Source organism: Pituophis catenifer, unplaced genomic scaffold, assembly GCF_029215685.1.
Source record: "Pituophis catenifer annectens isolate HBS135680 unplaced genomic scaffold, rPitCat1.0.hap2 SCAF_1, whole genome shotgun sequence".
Classification (NCBI taxonomy): Eukaryota; Metazoa; Chordata; class Lepidosauria; order Squamata; family Colubridae; genus Pituophis; species Pituophis catenifer.
Genome location: NW_027256881.1, coordinates 129,612,143 through 129,625,633, shown reverse-complemented (window position 1 = coordinate 129,625,633; position 13,491 = coordinate 129,612,143). Strand labels below are relative to the sequence as shown.

Sequence of the window (13,491 nt, the reverse complement as noted above, 5' to 3'; positions counted from 1 at the left end):
CATTCTTGGGGGGGGGGGTGTTCCCACACTACTGAGCAAACTTTCCCAAGAGCAATTGGAATTAAATTCTTCGTCTTCAAACTAGCTTACTTCCAAACAGTTTGAAGAACTGCAGTCCAATAGGAGTTTAGCTAACAAGGTGGAACCCAAAGCACTCTTTGTAGGAATTGTGGGCCGGGGGTACTGTCGCTGGTTTGAGTTGAGAATAGACTCTTGAAAGGCCCCACATTCCTGCAGGCGTAGCAATACTTGCTAGAGAAAAAAAAAAGACATTGTGCACCTGGAGACATTGAGAATATCAGGTGTTTTATTTGAGCACTTGATTGCAACAAATGGGACAACCGAACTAAGGTATTTTCAATCAGTAAACTCTCATTTATTACTCCACAAGATTTCAGTTCTAGCGTTCTTTTTAAAAGTCAATGCTGCTATGCAGCCATTAAGCAAAACAAGGCAGAATTAGACAGGCACAAGGCTGTGAAAAAAAGGTGTAACACACCCAACCCATAAAGTTCAAGGAAGCCCCCGTTAAAATTTTTATCTTCCTTACAGCCTTCTACATTAACTTTTCAATCACAATAAGTATGTGTTTCTTTCATAGATGTATCCCTGGTTTTTTATTTTTCACTGTAACAGCTTTCCTTTTATTTCTATTCTGTAATATCTGTCTGTGCATATTGCTTCAATGGGATGCATGGTAAATTTTACTTTTTAAGTATACACTAAGTCACTGAAGTAAGGCTAACCGCTCCAAATTTAGGTATACCCAAACAACCTGCATGCATCTCACCCCCCCCCCAAAAAAGCTTAATTTCTTAATTTCCTTGTCTCCCTTCCCAAGACAAGCTATGACAACCGCGTCTTTGCGCTTCAAATTACAAGTTTTCGGAGTCTTCGGAGAGGGGCGGCATACAAATTGAATTTATAAATTGAATTAATAAAGAACATTTTTCCTAAAAGCTGTTTGCTTTCCTGCTCTTCTCAATTCTTCTTTCCTTTTTTTAGAAAAGCCGTGCTTGTGCTTATTCGTATATTCCCTTAGTGCACTTCCCGCCCTTCGTTCAACCAAAACCACAGGAACGATCAACCACCCGTACGCGCACCTCCCACAACGTTTAATGCCGCACCACGCCCGCCCAGCCCCATTTATATATCCATAGACCAGAGAAATCTCGCGAGAATCAAGTCACTCCAAGCGTCGGTGGTGGGTGGGAGGAAACCCTCGCTGGTCGGTTCTCGTGAGAATACCCATCTCTCACTCTCAAAGAACTACAGCTGAAAGCGGTTACAACAAACATTTCCGGTTTTCTCATGGAACGGACCACAGAGCTGTTTGTGCGACAAAGAAGGGGTGCAAACCTTTAGCTTGCATGTAGCGCCGATTCCTCTCATTTGGTTAATATTTAACCTCTGTTTTTCCCCCCCACCAACAAATTTGGGTGGAATGTTTGGCTGAGGCAGAGGAGGAATTCTTCCCAAATCATGGAATTCCCAGGGCGCCTGCCGATCGGGGTCACCAGGATCCTCACGGTAATTCCTGACCGCGGAGCTTTCCCTTTTCCAGCATTTGCTGGAAGGTGGGGTGGGTGGGTGTGACTCTTGTGCTAGGCTGAGCACGCTCGCGCGTGTGAACTTATTTCCTAGTTCAGGGGTGGGCAAGTATGGCCCTTTTTATGACTTTTGTGGACTTCAACTCCCAGAATTCCTGAGCCAGCCATGTTAGCTCAGGAATTCTGGGAATTGAAGTCCACAAGTCATAAAAGGGCCATACTTGCCCACCTCTGTACCTAGTTGGAGCCAGAGAAGGGAACTCTGCGGCTTCGGGGGAGAAGTGGGGGGGGGGGGTCGTAATCGTAAACCCTTTGCAATGAAAAAGGGGATTTGTTCTTCGACCCTGCAAGGCGGAGGTGCCGTAGTTTGCAACTTCAAGGAGAGACTTAAGGATCTTGGGGGAGTGCAGAGAATCCCGAGAGGGTGGGAGGATCGTCCACTTTGCCACCTTCCCGCTTTGCCAGCAAGGCAGGAGCTTGCTGTCCTTTCTCAATTGCCCGATCCCCGTATGATTTCAGGAAGACGGGGCAACCGATAAGCAATGGCAGGCAACTACAATCGGAATCCCTTCGACGACACCAAGTATAGTTATTGTCTCGACATTCTGCGTGGGTAAAAAGCAAGGGGGGTGGAGGGGTGGGGGAGGGCATGATTATGGTAGTAGCTGGATCGGTTTTTGCCATGCGATGAGCAGCTGGAGAGATCCCGGCCCAGGAGGGTATCCCGTTTGTGCGCGTGAGAGAGAAAAGGAGAAAGAGAGAGATGAGAAAACGATGGAGGGAGAGAAAGAGAGAGAGGAAAGAGAGAAACAAATGAGAGAGAAGGGGAGGGAGGGAGAAATGAGAGAGAGCTGTAGGGAGAGAGGGGGGAAAGAGAGGGAAACAAATGAGAGAGAGAAGGGGAGAAAGAAAGAAAGGGGTGGGAGTGAAAAAAGAAAAACATGAGAGGGAGAGAGAGGAAGAGAGATATAAATGAGAGAGAAAAGGAGAGAGAGAGAGAAATGAGAAACTGATGGAGGGAGAGAATGAGAGAAAGAAAAAGAGAGAAACAATTGAAAAAGAGAGAAGGTGGGGAGAGAGAGTCAATCCTTTGTTTGCTCCTGAAGGCTTGACTCTTGTTTGGGGGAAAATATAAGGCAGACCTAGGATTCTAATGGGCTTCAGATTGCATTCATTCATTATATTTGTAAACAGAAATGTGTTTGGACTCTCTTGTCAGCAAATGGTTCTCATCTGCAATTACAATTCTGATAAATGTATCTTCTGTTTTTTCATAGGACACCGATTGGTCTGAACCCTGGATTTTAACTCTAGTGTTTTTCCACATAGTATGCTTATTTTTTACTTACCTTTCATTCCGGCACTACCGTTTCCAAATAGGACTTTTTCTATGTCTGAGTAAGTATGTGAAGTATTTCTATGGACATCGTTGTTCTCTGATAGACAATGAGGCACATTTTAAGGGTTGTGTGTGAATGTTTTTTGCTCGTTAAGAATGCTTAGACTATAAATAGTCACAGTAAGCCATGGTTTATAGAATAAAACACAGTTGGCTAAATTTATGCAGTGTACTAACCAGGGTTTATAAACCCCCATATTTGGACTTATTGGATATACTAAGCCGCACCAAACACTATAGTATTACTCAAAGGGATACAGTAATGAGTATTTTCTGTCCATTGAATAGCCACACTGGGCATTTTGTGGCATGAGAATAGCTGTGAGTTGAGTAGGGCAGTACCACCAAATGGGCTCAGTTGGAGTAAGAAATAGTGAGAAATGTTTAATGGATGAAATGGGGAAATTATGTTTTGTTATGACTTAAAGTCTTTTAAATTCCTTCATAGTCAGGTTTTTTTCTAAGTCCAGAATTTTTTTTGCTGTCCATTCTAAGAGTATATGGAGGCCACATGTTATTTCCTCTTTTTGATTCAAGCAAAGTGTTAGCCCAAGATAGACTTTAATCTTGATTAAGATTCTGGCAGGAATATTTATATGATACTATTCCATTCATGAGAGAGAAAATTGGGAGTTAAATCTGTTAGTTCTTCCCCATAGTGCTCTCTACTGTTGGCAGAAGGGATGTGATAAATTAATTCATGAATGAGAATTAGCTCCTGAGTGTTTCCTTGGAATCTATACTCTGTAGGATAGAATGGCTTTTTTTCTATATTGGATAAATAAACAAATCCTTTATTATTTATATGTTGAGTTTATGAGTTATGTGGTCTTGCTATAATGATAAAAGTAAAAACTCTAAAACTTCTAAAAAAAGATACAGAACATTTCCACTAGTTTAAGTCAAATCAATAATAGGACTGTAGTCTTGTATATTATATAAAAAGCTTTAGTGGGAAAGAAATGTCCATCATGTAATAATCCTTGATTTTAAAAGTGAGGAACTGTCCTCTAGATATTGTTGAATGTTAGCTGACATTTTCTCTTACTGTGGAATAATGCTAAATGGAGCGCTTTGAAATTTGATTCTACATGTGTGCCACTCAGACCTTGACTGCTCTCCAACACACCCTCCAACCACACAGGCAAGTTTTAGGTGAAATTTTAAAATTGGGAATAGGAACAGTGTCTTTCCAGAAGCCTCCAATTCCCATTCCTATTCTAACCATCCTCATATCAGAAAAGTTTTGAAAACATTATCCCTACTAGGGATGCTGTAACCTTGCTGATTTGCTTTCAGCTGCTGCTGCTGCTGCTCTTACTTCATTTGGGCATGAGAAGTAATTTTGGGATTGAGGCATGCAAAACCTGCACTTCTGTTTACAACCACTTGTCATTTAGCAATTATCCTTCATTACCAACCATTTACAAATTGTTAGCCCTGTGAAGTAGTCCAAACAAGAAGCACAACCAGGAATGCTACTCTGTCTTCATTGTAAGTTTACATTAGCAAAATCTTCCAAGACTGAAAGTATTTCCCCATGCCTTTCCTTTTGCTCGCTGGAAAACTAAAGAGGGCCCCTTGTGAAATGCTTCCCTTGCCAGCCTTTCTTCTGTGTGGTACACATTTTATATGCCGGTTATCCAGTCGGTTGTACTGATGATTCAATATCCTTTAGTAATGTGTAATTATACTTGTCTTTCTAGTAATCCTGGTATTTTGTGCAGAATACATAAATGAAGCAGCTGCTGCAAACTGGAGGTAATTACATTATTTTTATTTTATATACATATATATAAAACACACACACACACACACACACACACACACACACACATATATATATTGCATAAAATATTACTCTATCAAAAAAAAAACTATTCCTATTGCCTGATTTTTATAAATAACTCAAGGCAGCAAACCTAATACGTCTTTCTCCTCTTCTTATTTTCTTCACCTCTGTGAGGTGAGTTGGGCAGAGAGAGAGAGAGAGAGGGAGAGGGAGGCCCAAAGTCACCCAACTGGCTTTCATGGCTAAGGCAGGACTTGAACTTATGGTCCCCTGTTTTTTCCCCTCTCCTGGATGACTGGCAATACAGGTAGTCCTTGACTTACAACTATTTCTTTAGTGGCTGTTTGAAGTTATAAGGCACTGAAAAAAGTGACTTGCAACAATTTTTCATATTTATGAAAAGACAAAGTTGTAGCATCCCCATGGTCATGTGATCAAAATTCAGCCACTTGGCAACTGCCATATATTTATGACTGTGCAGTATCCCGGGATCATGTGATCATTTTTTGCAACCTCCTGACAAGCAAAGTTATTGGAGAAGCCAGATTCACTTAACCCATGTTACTAACTTAACAATTGCAGTGATTCACGTAATTTTATATGGACAAATATAATGAAATAGGGGACCCATTTATACCGTATGCCAAAAACATAGTTATATAAATAGAAATATACATGCAATTGAATAGTAATCACACTAGATAACTATATATAAAATGATTACTACTGCTAAATTGATATACTTTTTTCCTTAGTTGTATTTTTTTTCACTTTTTAAAAAATTTCTATTTTTTTTCCTTTTTGTATTTTTATCTTTGCATTAGGTTTTTTTTTAAAAAATCTATACTGTAAAATCCATAAAACAATACATGTTTAACAAGATAGGTTTTCCTTTCTTTCCAGTTGCTACCTTGTGCCCAATGTTTACATAATTCGGTTCCCTGAAAGAAGAATCCAAAGCTCAACAGTAGGAGCACTGAAAACATGATTCTAAGAGTGCATTTATTTGAACACTCTGCCATCTTAAATCAAGCCAAATGCTCAGGAGCAGCCAGCAAAATACAGCTAGCATAAAGCAAATGATAACCTGGAAAACAAGTTTTCAAACTTTTGGTATTTAAAGTCCAGGAGTTCAGTCTTATCTCTTTCCATTTGGAAATAAGCCTTTAGTCTGTTCACTGTTGTCTTTTATGGAGTTTGTTTTCACCAAGGATGTTTATTTTAATTTTTTGCTCCTTTACAGATTCTTCTCAAAGCACCAGTACTTTGATTCCCAAGGAATGTTTATTTCATTAGTGTTCTCAGTACCGTTACTCCTAAATGCCATCCTCATAGTGGTAAGCACCAATCTCTTTCTTTCAAAATTTTGGCATCAAGTCAAAATGCAAAAGGAATCAGGAAAAAAAATGTTTTATTATAGAAAATTCCTATTTATGGTGTCTGGTGATACTTTCATAATGTTTGATACTCAGGCATTTATTAGTAGCTATTATAATTTATTTATTTATTTATTTATTTATTTATTTATTTATTTATTTATTTATTTATTTATTATATTTCTATACCGCCTTTCTCCCGTAGGACTCAAGGCGGTGTAGAGTCAAGAAAAATATAGACACACAAACATCATAAAATTGCTAATTAAAATTATTACTTAGTTTGGTCAATTAAATAAAACCCAGAATTAGATAACATTTAAAAAATCATTCACATGTTTGTATGTTTAGCCCTGCCTGTTGGAACATCAGGGTCTTGAGGGCACGGCGGAAAGCACGGAGATCAGGGATATTCCGTATCTCCGGGGGCAGTTCATTCCAAAGGGTTGGAGCACCCACAGAGAAGGCCGTCCCCCTGGGAGTCGCCAGTCGACATAATTTGACTGACCGTACCCTGAGTAGTCCCTCCCTGTGAGAACGAACTGGTCGGTGGGAGGCTATTGGTGGCAAAAGACGGTCTCGTAGGTACCCAGGTCCTAAGCCATGGAGCGCTTTAAAGGTGATAACTAACACCTTGAATCGCACCCGGAAGACCACCGGGAGCCAGTGCAGCTCGCGTAGGAGAGGTGTTACATGGGCGTAACGAGCTGCGCCCATAATCACCTGTGTGGCTACGTTCTGGACCAGTTGGAGCTTCCGGGTGCTTTTCAAGGGGAGCCCCATGTAGAGAGCATTACAGTAGTCCATACGGGAGGTAACTAGGGCATGAGTGACCGTGCGCAAGGCGTCCCGATCCAGAAAGGGACGCAACTGGCGGATCAGGCGAACCTGATAAAAGGCACCCCTGGCCACGGCCGTCAAATGATCTTCTAAAGATAACCGTGAATCCAGGAGGACACCCAAGTTGCGGGCCCTCTCTGTGGGGAGCAAGATCTCATCCCCTATTGTCAGTGATGGTACCAGCTGACTATACCGGGATGCCGGAAGCCACAGCCACTCGGTCTTGGAGGGGTTGAGTCTGAGCTTGTTTCTCCCCATCCAGATCCGCACGGCCTCCAGGCAACGGGACATCACAGCAAGGGCATCATTGGGGTGGTCTGGGGTGGAGATGTATAGCTGTGTGTCATCAGCATACTGATGAACACTCACCCCAAAACCACGGATGATCTCATCTAGCGGTTTTACATAAATGTTGAACAGAAGGGGAGAGAGGACTGACCCTTGCGGCACCCCACAAATAAGGTGCCTCGAGGTCGACCTCTGCCCCCCTGCCAACACAAACTGCGAACGGTCAGAGAGGAAGGAGGAGAACCACCGAAGCACGGTGCCCCCTATTCCTAACCCCTCCAGCCGGTGCAGTAAGATACCATGGTCGATGGTATCAAAAGCCGCTGAGAGATCTAAAAGGACCAGGATAGAGGAGCAACCTCTGTCCCGAGCCCTCCAGAGATCATCCACCAATGCGACCAATGCTGTTTCTGTACTGTATCGTGACCTGAAGCCCGACTGGAACGGATCCAGATAGACAACTTCATCCAGGTATCGGGGTAGTTGTCGCGCCACCACACTCTCAACAACCTTCGCAACAAAGCAAAGATTGGAGACTGGACAATAATTTGATAATATAGCCGGGTCCAGGGAAGGCTTCTTGAGGAGGGGCTTCACAACCGCCTCTTTCAAGACGGCGGGAAAGACACCCTCACTCAGAGAAGCATTTATAATCCCCTGGAGCCAGCCTCGTGTAACCTCCCGGGAGGCCAGTACCAACCAGGAGGGACACGGGTCCAATAAACATGTGGCAGCATTAAGCTTGCCCAGAATCCTGTCCACGTCCTCAGGAGCCAGAGTCAAACTCTTCCCAGATAACGCTCTCAAGACCTGCCCCCGTCTCCTCCCCTGGATCTACCCAATCGGAGTCCAGGCTTTCCCAAATCTGAGCGACTTTATCATGCAGGAATTGTACAAAATCCTCAGCTCGACCCTTTAAGGGATCTTCCCGTACCCCCACCTGAAGTAGGGAGCGGGTCACCCTAAACAGCGCAGCTGGGCGGTTCTCTGCAGATGCAATAAGAGCGGAGAAGTAGCTAGACTTCGCCGCTCTTATCGCCACTAGGTAGGTCTTAATATAAGATCTCACCTGTGTTTGGTCAGATTCAGATCAGCTTGTCCTCCAATCGCTCTCCAGGCGTCTTTTCCGACACTTCATCTCTCTCAGCTCCTCGGAAAACCAAGGAGCTAGACGAGATCGGCATTGGGTCAGAGGCCGCAAAGGCACGACGCGGTAATAATAATGCAAATAACATCACTTTAGTGACATCTTGACACACTTGTGATATCAATTGCTCAACTTGGTAACCCTTTTTAACCACTAAAGCGTGTTAGTAATGGAAACCAGCAACACCCATCTTGTATAGGCTTATGCAAATTAAAATATATCTGTAATCTGTAAAATCATAAGTAGTGAAGTGATTAAGGTAGATAGAACTACAAAGAGTACTTTATTGAGAAAACAAAGATTTAGAATGAAGATTGCTGTTTATTCACTACCATTTTGATAACATTCTGTACTTATTAATGAGGTTTTGTTCTCATTTGGAAAAATTGACAGTACTTCAAATATTGGGCTTCACATCAAGCTTGATAGCATCTTCTCTTAATGTCTGGAGATTTAGATTGCATAAAGAAAGGCCCCTGGAGAAATGAGAACATTATCAGGAATTGAATTTCACGTGTCATAATTTGTTTTTGTTTTTCAGATTGCTTGGGTTTATAAAACAGTAAACGTAATGACAGAACTAAAGACGATACAGCAGAAAAGGAAAGCAAGGAGAGAAGAAAAGAAAAGTCAATAAATAAGTGTATCTTTTATAACTGGTTATGTTACCAAATATTCTGTCACCCATATTAACTTGAGGTTGGAAGTTTGGGATTTTTACATTCCTTTATAAATGGTCTTATGTTCTTACTGTTCTATGAAAAAAATCATGTTCATTTTGAGCCCACTGTTAGAGCAATTCTTATATGGCATTTTGCTGTATAGGCTACTTCATTCTGAACCAGTCATAAGGCATCTCATACATTTATTAGATTTTCTCTAATGTACTGTTTTATCATAGCTTAATGCTGAGTTGTTCAAGGTTTTATGATAGATGTTGTGCATCAAATATGCCAAAATGAACAAGTAAATCTTAATAAGTACCAGTTCATAAAACTGGTTAGCTACATAATTGCCACCCATGATTCATTTCCATTTAGCAATTATCATAGCAATATAACAGTTTATACAACATTTTCATGGTACAAAAATAATTATTGTTGGTACAAACTTCAGTAAAACAAAAATGATAAAACATTGCATTGTGACATGAGGCAAACCCTCAGCCTTCCATTCTGGCACGTCAACATCAGATATAAATATATATCTGATATATATTGCGGTATACAAATCATGTGGTTTGTGTTGCTATGCATGTTTTGTCATCCCCCACGTTGTGAATGCCTGTGCTAAGCCTGCTTGGTTGTAAATTTCTTGCATTTCGTGGGTGTTGTATTCAAACTTTTATATGAGAAGTGTAATTTAATAGTGTGGTTTGCTGTGGTTGTCATATGAACTTGTTCCTGTTTTTTAATTAAATGCTTAAAGGTTCATTAGGCTCTATCGTTTTTTTAGACTTTTGTAAATACTTTGGATTGCATTCCTATATTTATGTAGGAGCAAGTTACTGAACTCAGTCTGAAACAGTTTTACTTACTAACAAGTAAGCTTGCGTTTAAGAAAATGTGAATAGGATTGTGCTGTGCGATTAGGAGCTCAGTTGTTGTAATATAGCAAATTGCTGTTCAAGAAGCAAGCAAAATCTAATACCAGGAAGTCATGAAATATGAGAAGCTCACACAAGTGGAATCAAAGTCCTGGATCTGAAGAGGATACAGAGATTAAAATAGAGTTAATGTAAACTTGGTGCTAGTGATACCACCAGATTTAATCCTGTGTTGTAAGAGGAATGTTTAGTTCTGCTTTGGACAAAATGGTAACAAAAGGTTTACCCCAAACAGAAGGGGGGGGGGGAGGTTGAAATATTTGTAGAAGAAACACAACAGCCTGATGATTCTCTTAGTTTTGATCCTATAATCCTAAAATGTACTTCGATTTTTTTCTAATATTTGCAAGGCTCTAGCAAACTTGTATGCCTTATCAAAATAATAATATCCAAAACATTTGGACTGGAAAACAGTTCATAGAGGCAAACTGAAAATAGCTAAGACTTTGGAGTAGTTGTCTTCTCTCTGCCCTACAATCTGATGGGGCTGTAAACTTGTGCTTTCCAATTCTGAAAGACTGCTGTGAGCAGTGCTGTGGAGTCGGAGTCGAGGAGTCGGAGTCGGAGGAAATTTTGGGTACCTGGAGTCGGAGTCGGAGTCGGCAAACAATGCACCGACTCCGACTCCTACTAAATTTAGATTGGAATTTTAAAAAAAGCAAGTTTAAATGTCCCAATTCACAAAAAGTTATAATTAATGACTTCTCTACTGTAAGAATAAAGACCAATGCATGCAGTGCCTCACGTAACCGCAAAATGAACACGTTAAGTGACCGTGAAGAAGCATGCTTTTCATGTGCTTCACTATAAGGCACGCAACGCACAATTAGGAGTGGCAATACTTATACTTTCCATAGTGTTGTGTTCTGCTGTTACAGGGAACGCAGCGCCCATGGGTAACCTAGCCTCTCACTGATAAGGGATTAAGTAAATATGTTTTTTGCAGGACTAGAGACACTTGCATAAGTGAAGGGAATGGAGGGTCAATAGTTCAAGACTGAAGCTGTAAACCATTGGAAAAACTGCTGTCATTCAGCTAAGGCTATAAAAACTTGTAAACTCTGATTGTTAGCTTAAACTTTAAACATGACTATGGGATTCTACTAGGGAAATCATGTTTTATAATAAATGTCCCTTCCTGGATCCTCCCACTGCCCTATCTTCAGCAGCAGATCAGCACACAAAAAGGAGAAGGCAGCAGCTTCTGCCCAACTACCTGTTTTGCTCAGTGCTCTTTTGCTTGCTTGGAAAGACTGCAGATTTTTCCCCCCCTAGCTATACTGAAAAACGAAAGAGAAAGTAAAGCAGGCTGTTGGTTTTGCATGTTAGAAAATTAGGCAGGCAGATTTCTTTTCTTTTTCCTCACCAAAAAAGGTAGGTGCAAACAACGGGAAATTTAGGGAAAAAAGGAGATTTTAAAACACAAAAGAAAAAAAGCTCTATTTAACTAGGGAATTGTAATAATTGAGATACTATTAATTGTATATTGTGTTGAAAGCAGAAATGGTTAAGTTGTGGTTTGGAGGAATATATGGGGGAAATTATTTGGTTTATTATTATTGGTAAATATAATTAATTGATTTGTAAGAAATTGGATTGCATGGAAATAATTGGAATATTCATGTTCATATTGATTAATATACAAAAAAGGTAGTTATATAACTAATTGATTTATATTAAAATGTTGAATTCATATTAAACAACTGTAATATTACATAATTAACCAATGTGAGGATGGATATAAAAATAGATGACAATGGGAAGGGGTATAATATAGAATAGAAGGGAAAAATTGAATTTGATTAAGATTAGAGATGAGGATGAAGGGTAATATTGGTTTTTTACAAAAATAGATGAGGAATAAATATGGCAAAAAGGAAATATAGAAATTGTAAATTTAATTGAAATGACTAAACACTGTTTAAATTTATGAACCGGCCAAATACTCTGTTCAAAGAAAATACATTGTATGTTTGTATGTGTGTTTCTAATTATTGTTATTTATTCATATTTGTTCTCTTTTATTCTTTAAAGTTTAACAATTCATTCTTTATCTTAATATCTTTATATTTGTTTGGGGTTGGCTTTCTTCCCTTTCATCTTTTTTATTGTACAGCAATCTTTCTCCTCAAACCTACCACCTCTCTCTTTTCTTTCCTTCTTACTTTCTCTTCCTCACCCTCTTCTTCTCCTCCCTACTTCCTCTTCCTTTCTCCTTCTCCTCCTCTCTTCCTCCCTCTCTTACCCTCACTCCTACTCTAATTTCCCTTCCCTTCCTTCATCCCTCTCTATTGCTGTATCCTTTTATGTATATGGACTACTCAGAGGGCTGAAAAAGTTATTTCTGACTGGTCCTCTCCCTTTTGACCAGTCCTCGAACTTACGACTGTCCTCACATTTTACGTTTTTGCCCTATCTTGTCACCATGGTGAAGAGAAGCAGTTGTGAAATGAGTGACATGGTTGTTAAAAATGCTGCACGGGCATAAATGTGAGGATGGTCATAAGTGTGAGGACCAGTCAAAAGTGCGAGGACCTGTCAGAAATGACTTTTTTCAGCCCTCTATACACATAGCCATGGCCACCCGGTCACATGACCAGCTAGCCACACCCACCCAGTCACATAACCTCCAAGCCATGCCCACAAAATAAGCCACGCCCACAGAACCGGTAGTAAAAAAATTTAGAACCCACCCCTGGTTGGGGGTCACCACAACATGAGGAACTGTATTAAAGGGTCGCGGCATTAGGAAGGTTGAGAACCACTGGCTTAGAAGAACTTGGTGGAACAGCTTCTTGGATTCAACTGTAAGTGTTTATATTGTATAGGACAAATCATGTCTAGGTTTAGTGCTGGGATATATAGCTTATTTGTTTGTATAAAGCCATATACGTACAACTTACAAGACTGTGTATGTTGATATTAAAAATCTAATTATATGCCAGTTAGTATAACATATTTTATATTTTAGGGAAAGAGGCATCCTAAACAATGGCAAAAAGACTGCTAACAACAAACACAACAAAGTCTACTGTTTATGAGCACTTTGCATTATCAAGTGATGGAAAACATTACGTGTGCCAATGTATTAGAAAAGATGATGATGGTGAAAAACAATGTGATGCAAAAATTAGCAGTTTCAGTGGGCCTGATAAAAATGCACCTACAAGAGCATCAAATTTGAAAAGACACTTACAGCGTTTTCATCCCAAAGTGTTAGAAGCCGTGAATGAGAAAGATAGCAATGAAAACATTGCATCTACTTCTGTGACAAAAAACGTTCAGAAATCTACTGGAGAACAATCACAAATAAGAAAATTCTTTATATCTGACAAAGTTACCATAAGGATGACACCAGAAAAATTCAAACACCACATTATTGAAATGGTAGTAAAGAATAGTGTACCACTATCCTTCTTTTCACAGACAGCCTTTTTAGGCCTAAATGGAGAAATGGCAAAAAAACTTGGTGTTTCTCTGGAAAGAGAAAGTA

At 40.1% G+C, this 13,491-nt stretch overlaps 1 protein-coding gene across 1 annotated transcript; it reads left to right on the top strand.

Annotated features, from left to right (window-relative positions):
* The first annotated feature begins 1,286 nt into the window (after nt 1–1,286).
* On the top strand, nt 1,287–9,823 carry TMEM18 (transmembrane protein 18). Its single transcript, XM_070955032.1, has 5 exons — nt 1,287–1,530; nt 2,828–2,948; nt 4,656–4,710; nt 5,985–6,078; nt 8,934–9,823. Exons 1-5 carry the CDS (start codon nt 1,483–1,485, stop codon nt 9,027–9,029), a joined length of 414 nt encoding a protein of 137 aa, XP_070811133.1. The 5' UTR covers nt 1,287–1,482; the 3' UTR covers nt 9,030–9,823.
* Nucleotides 9,824–13,491: the final 3,668 nt, after the last annotated feature.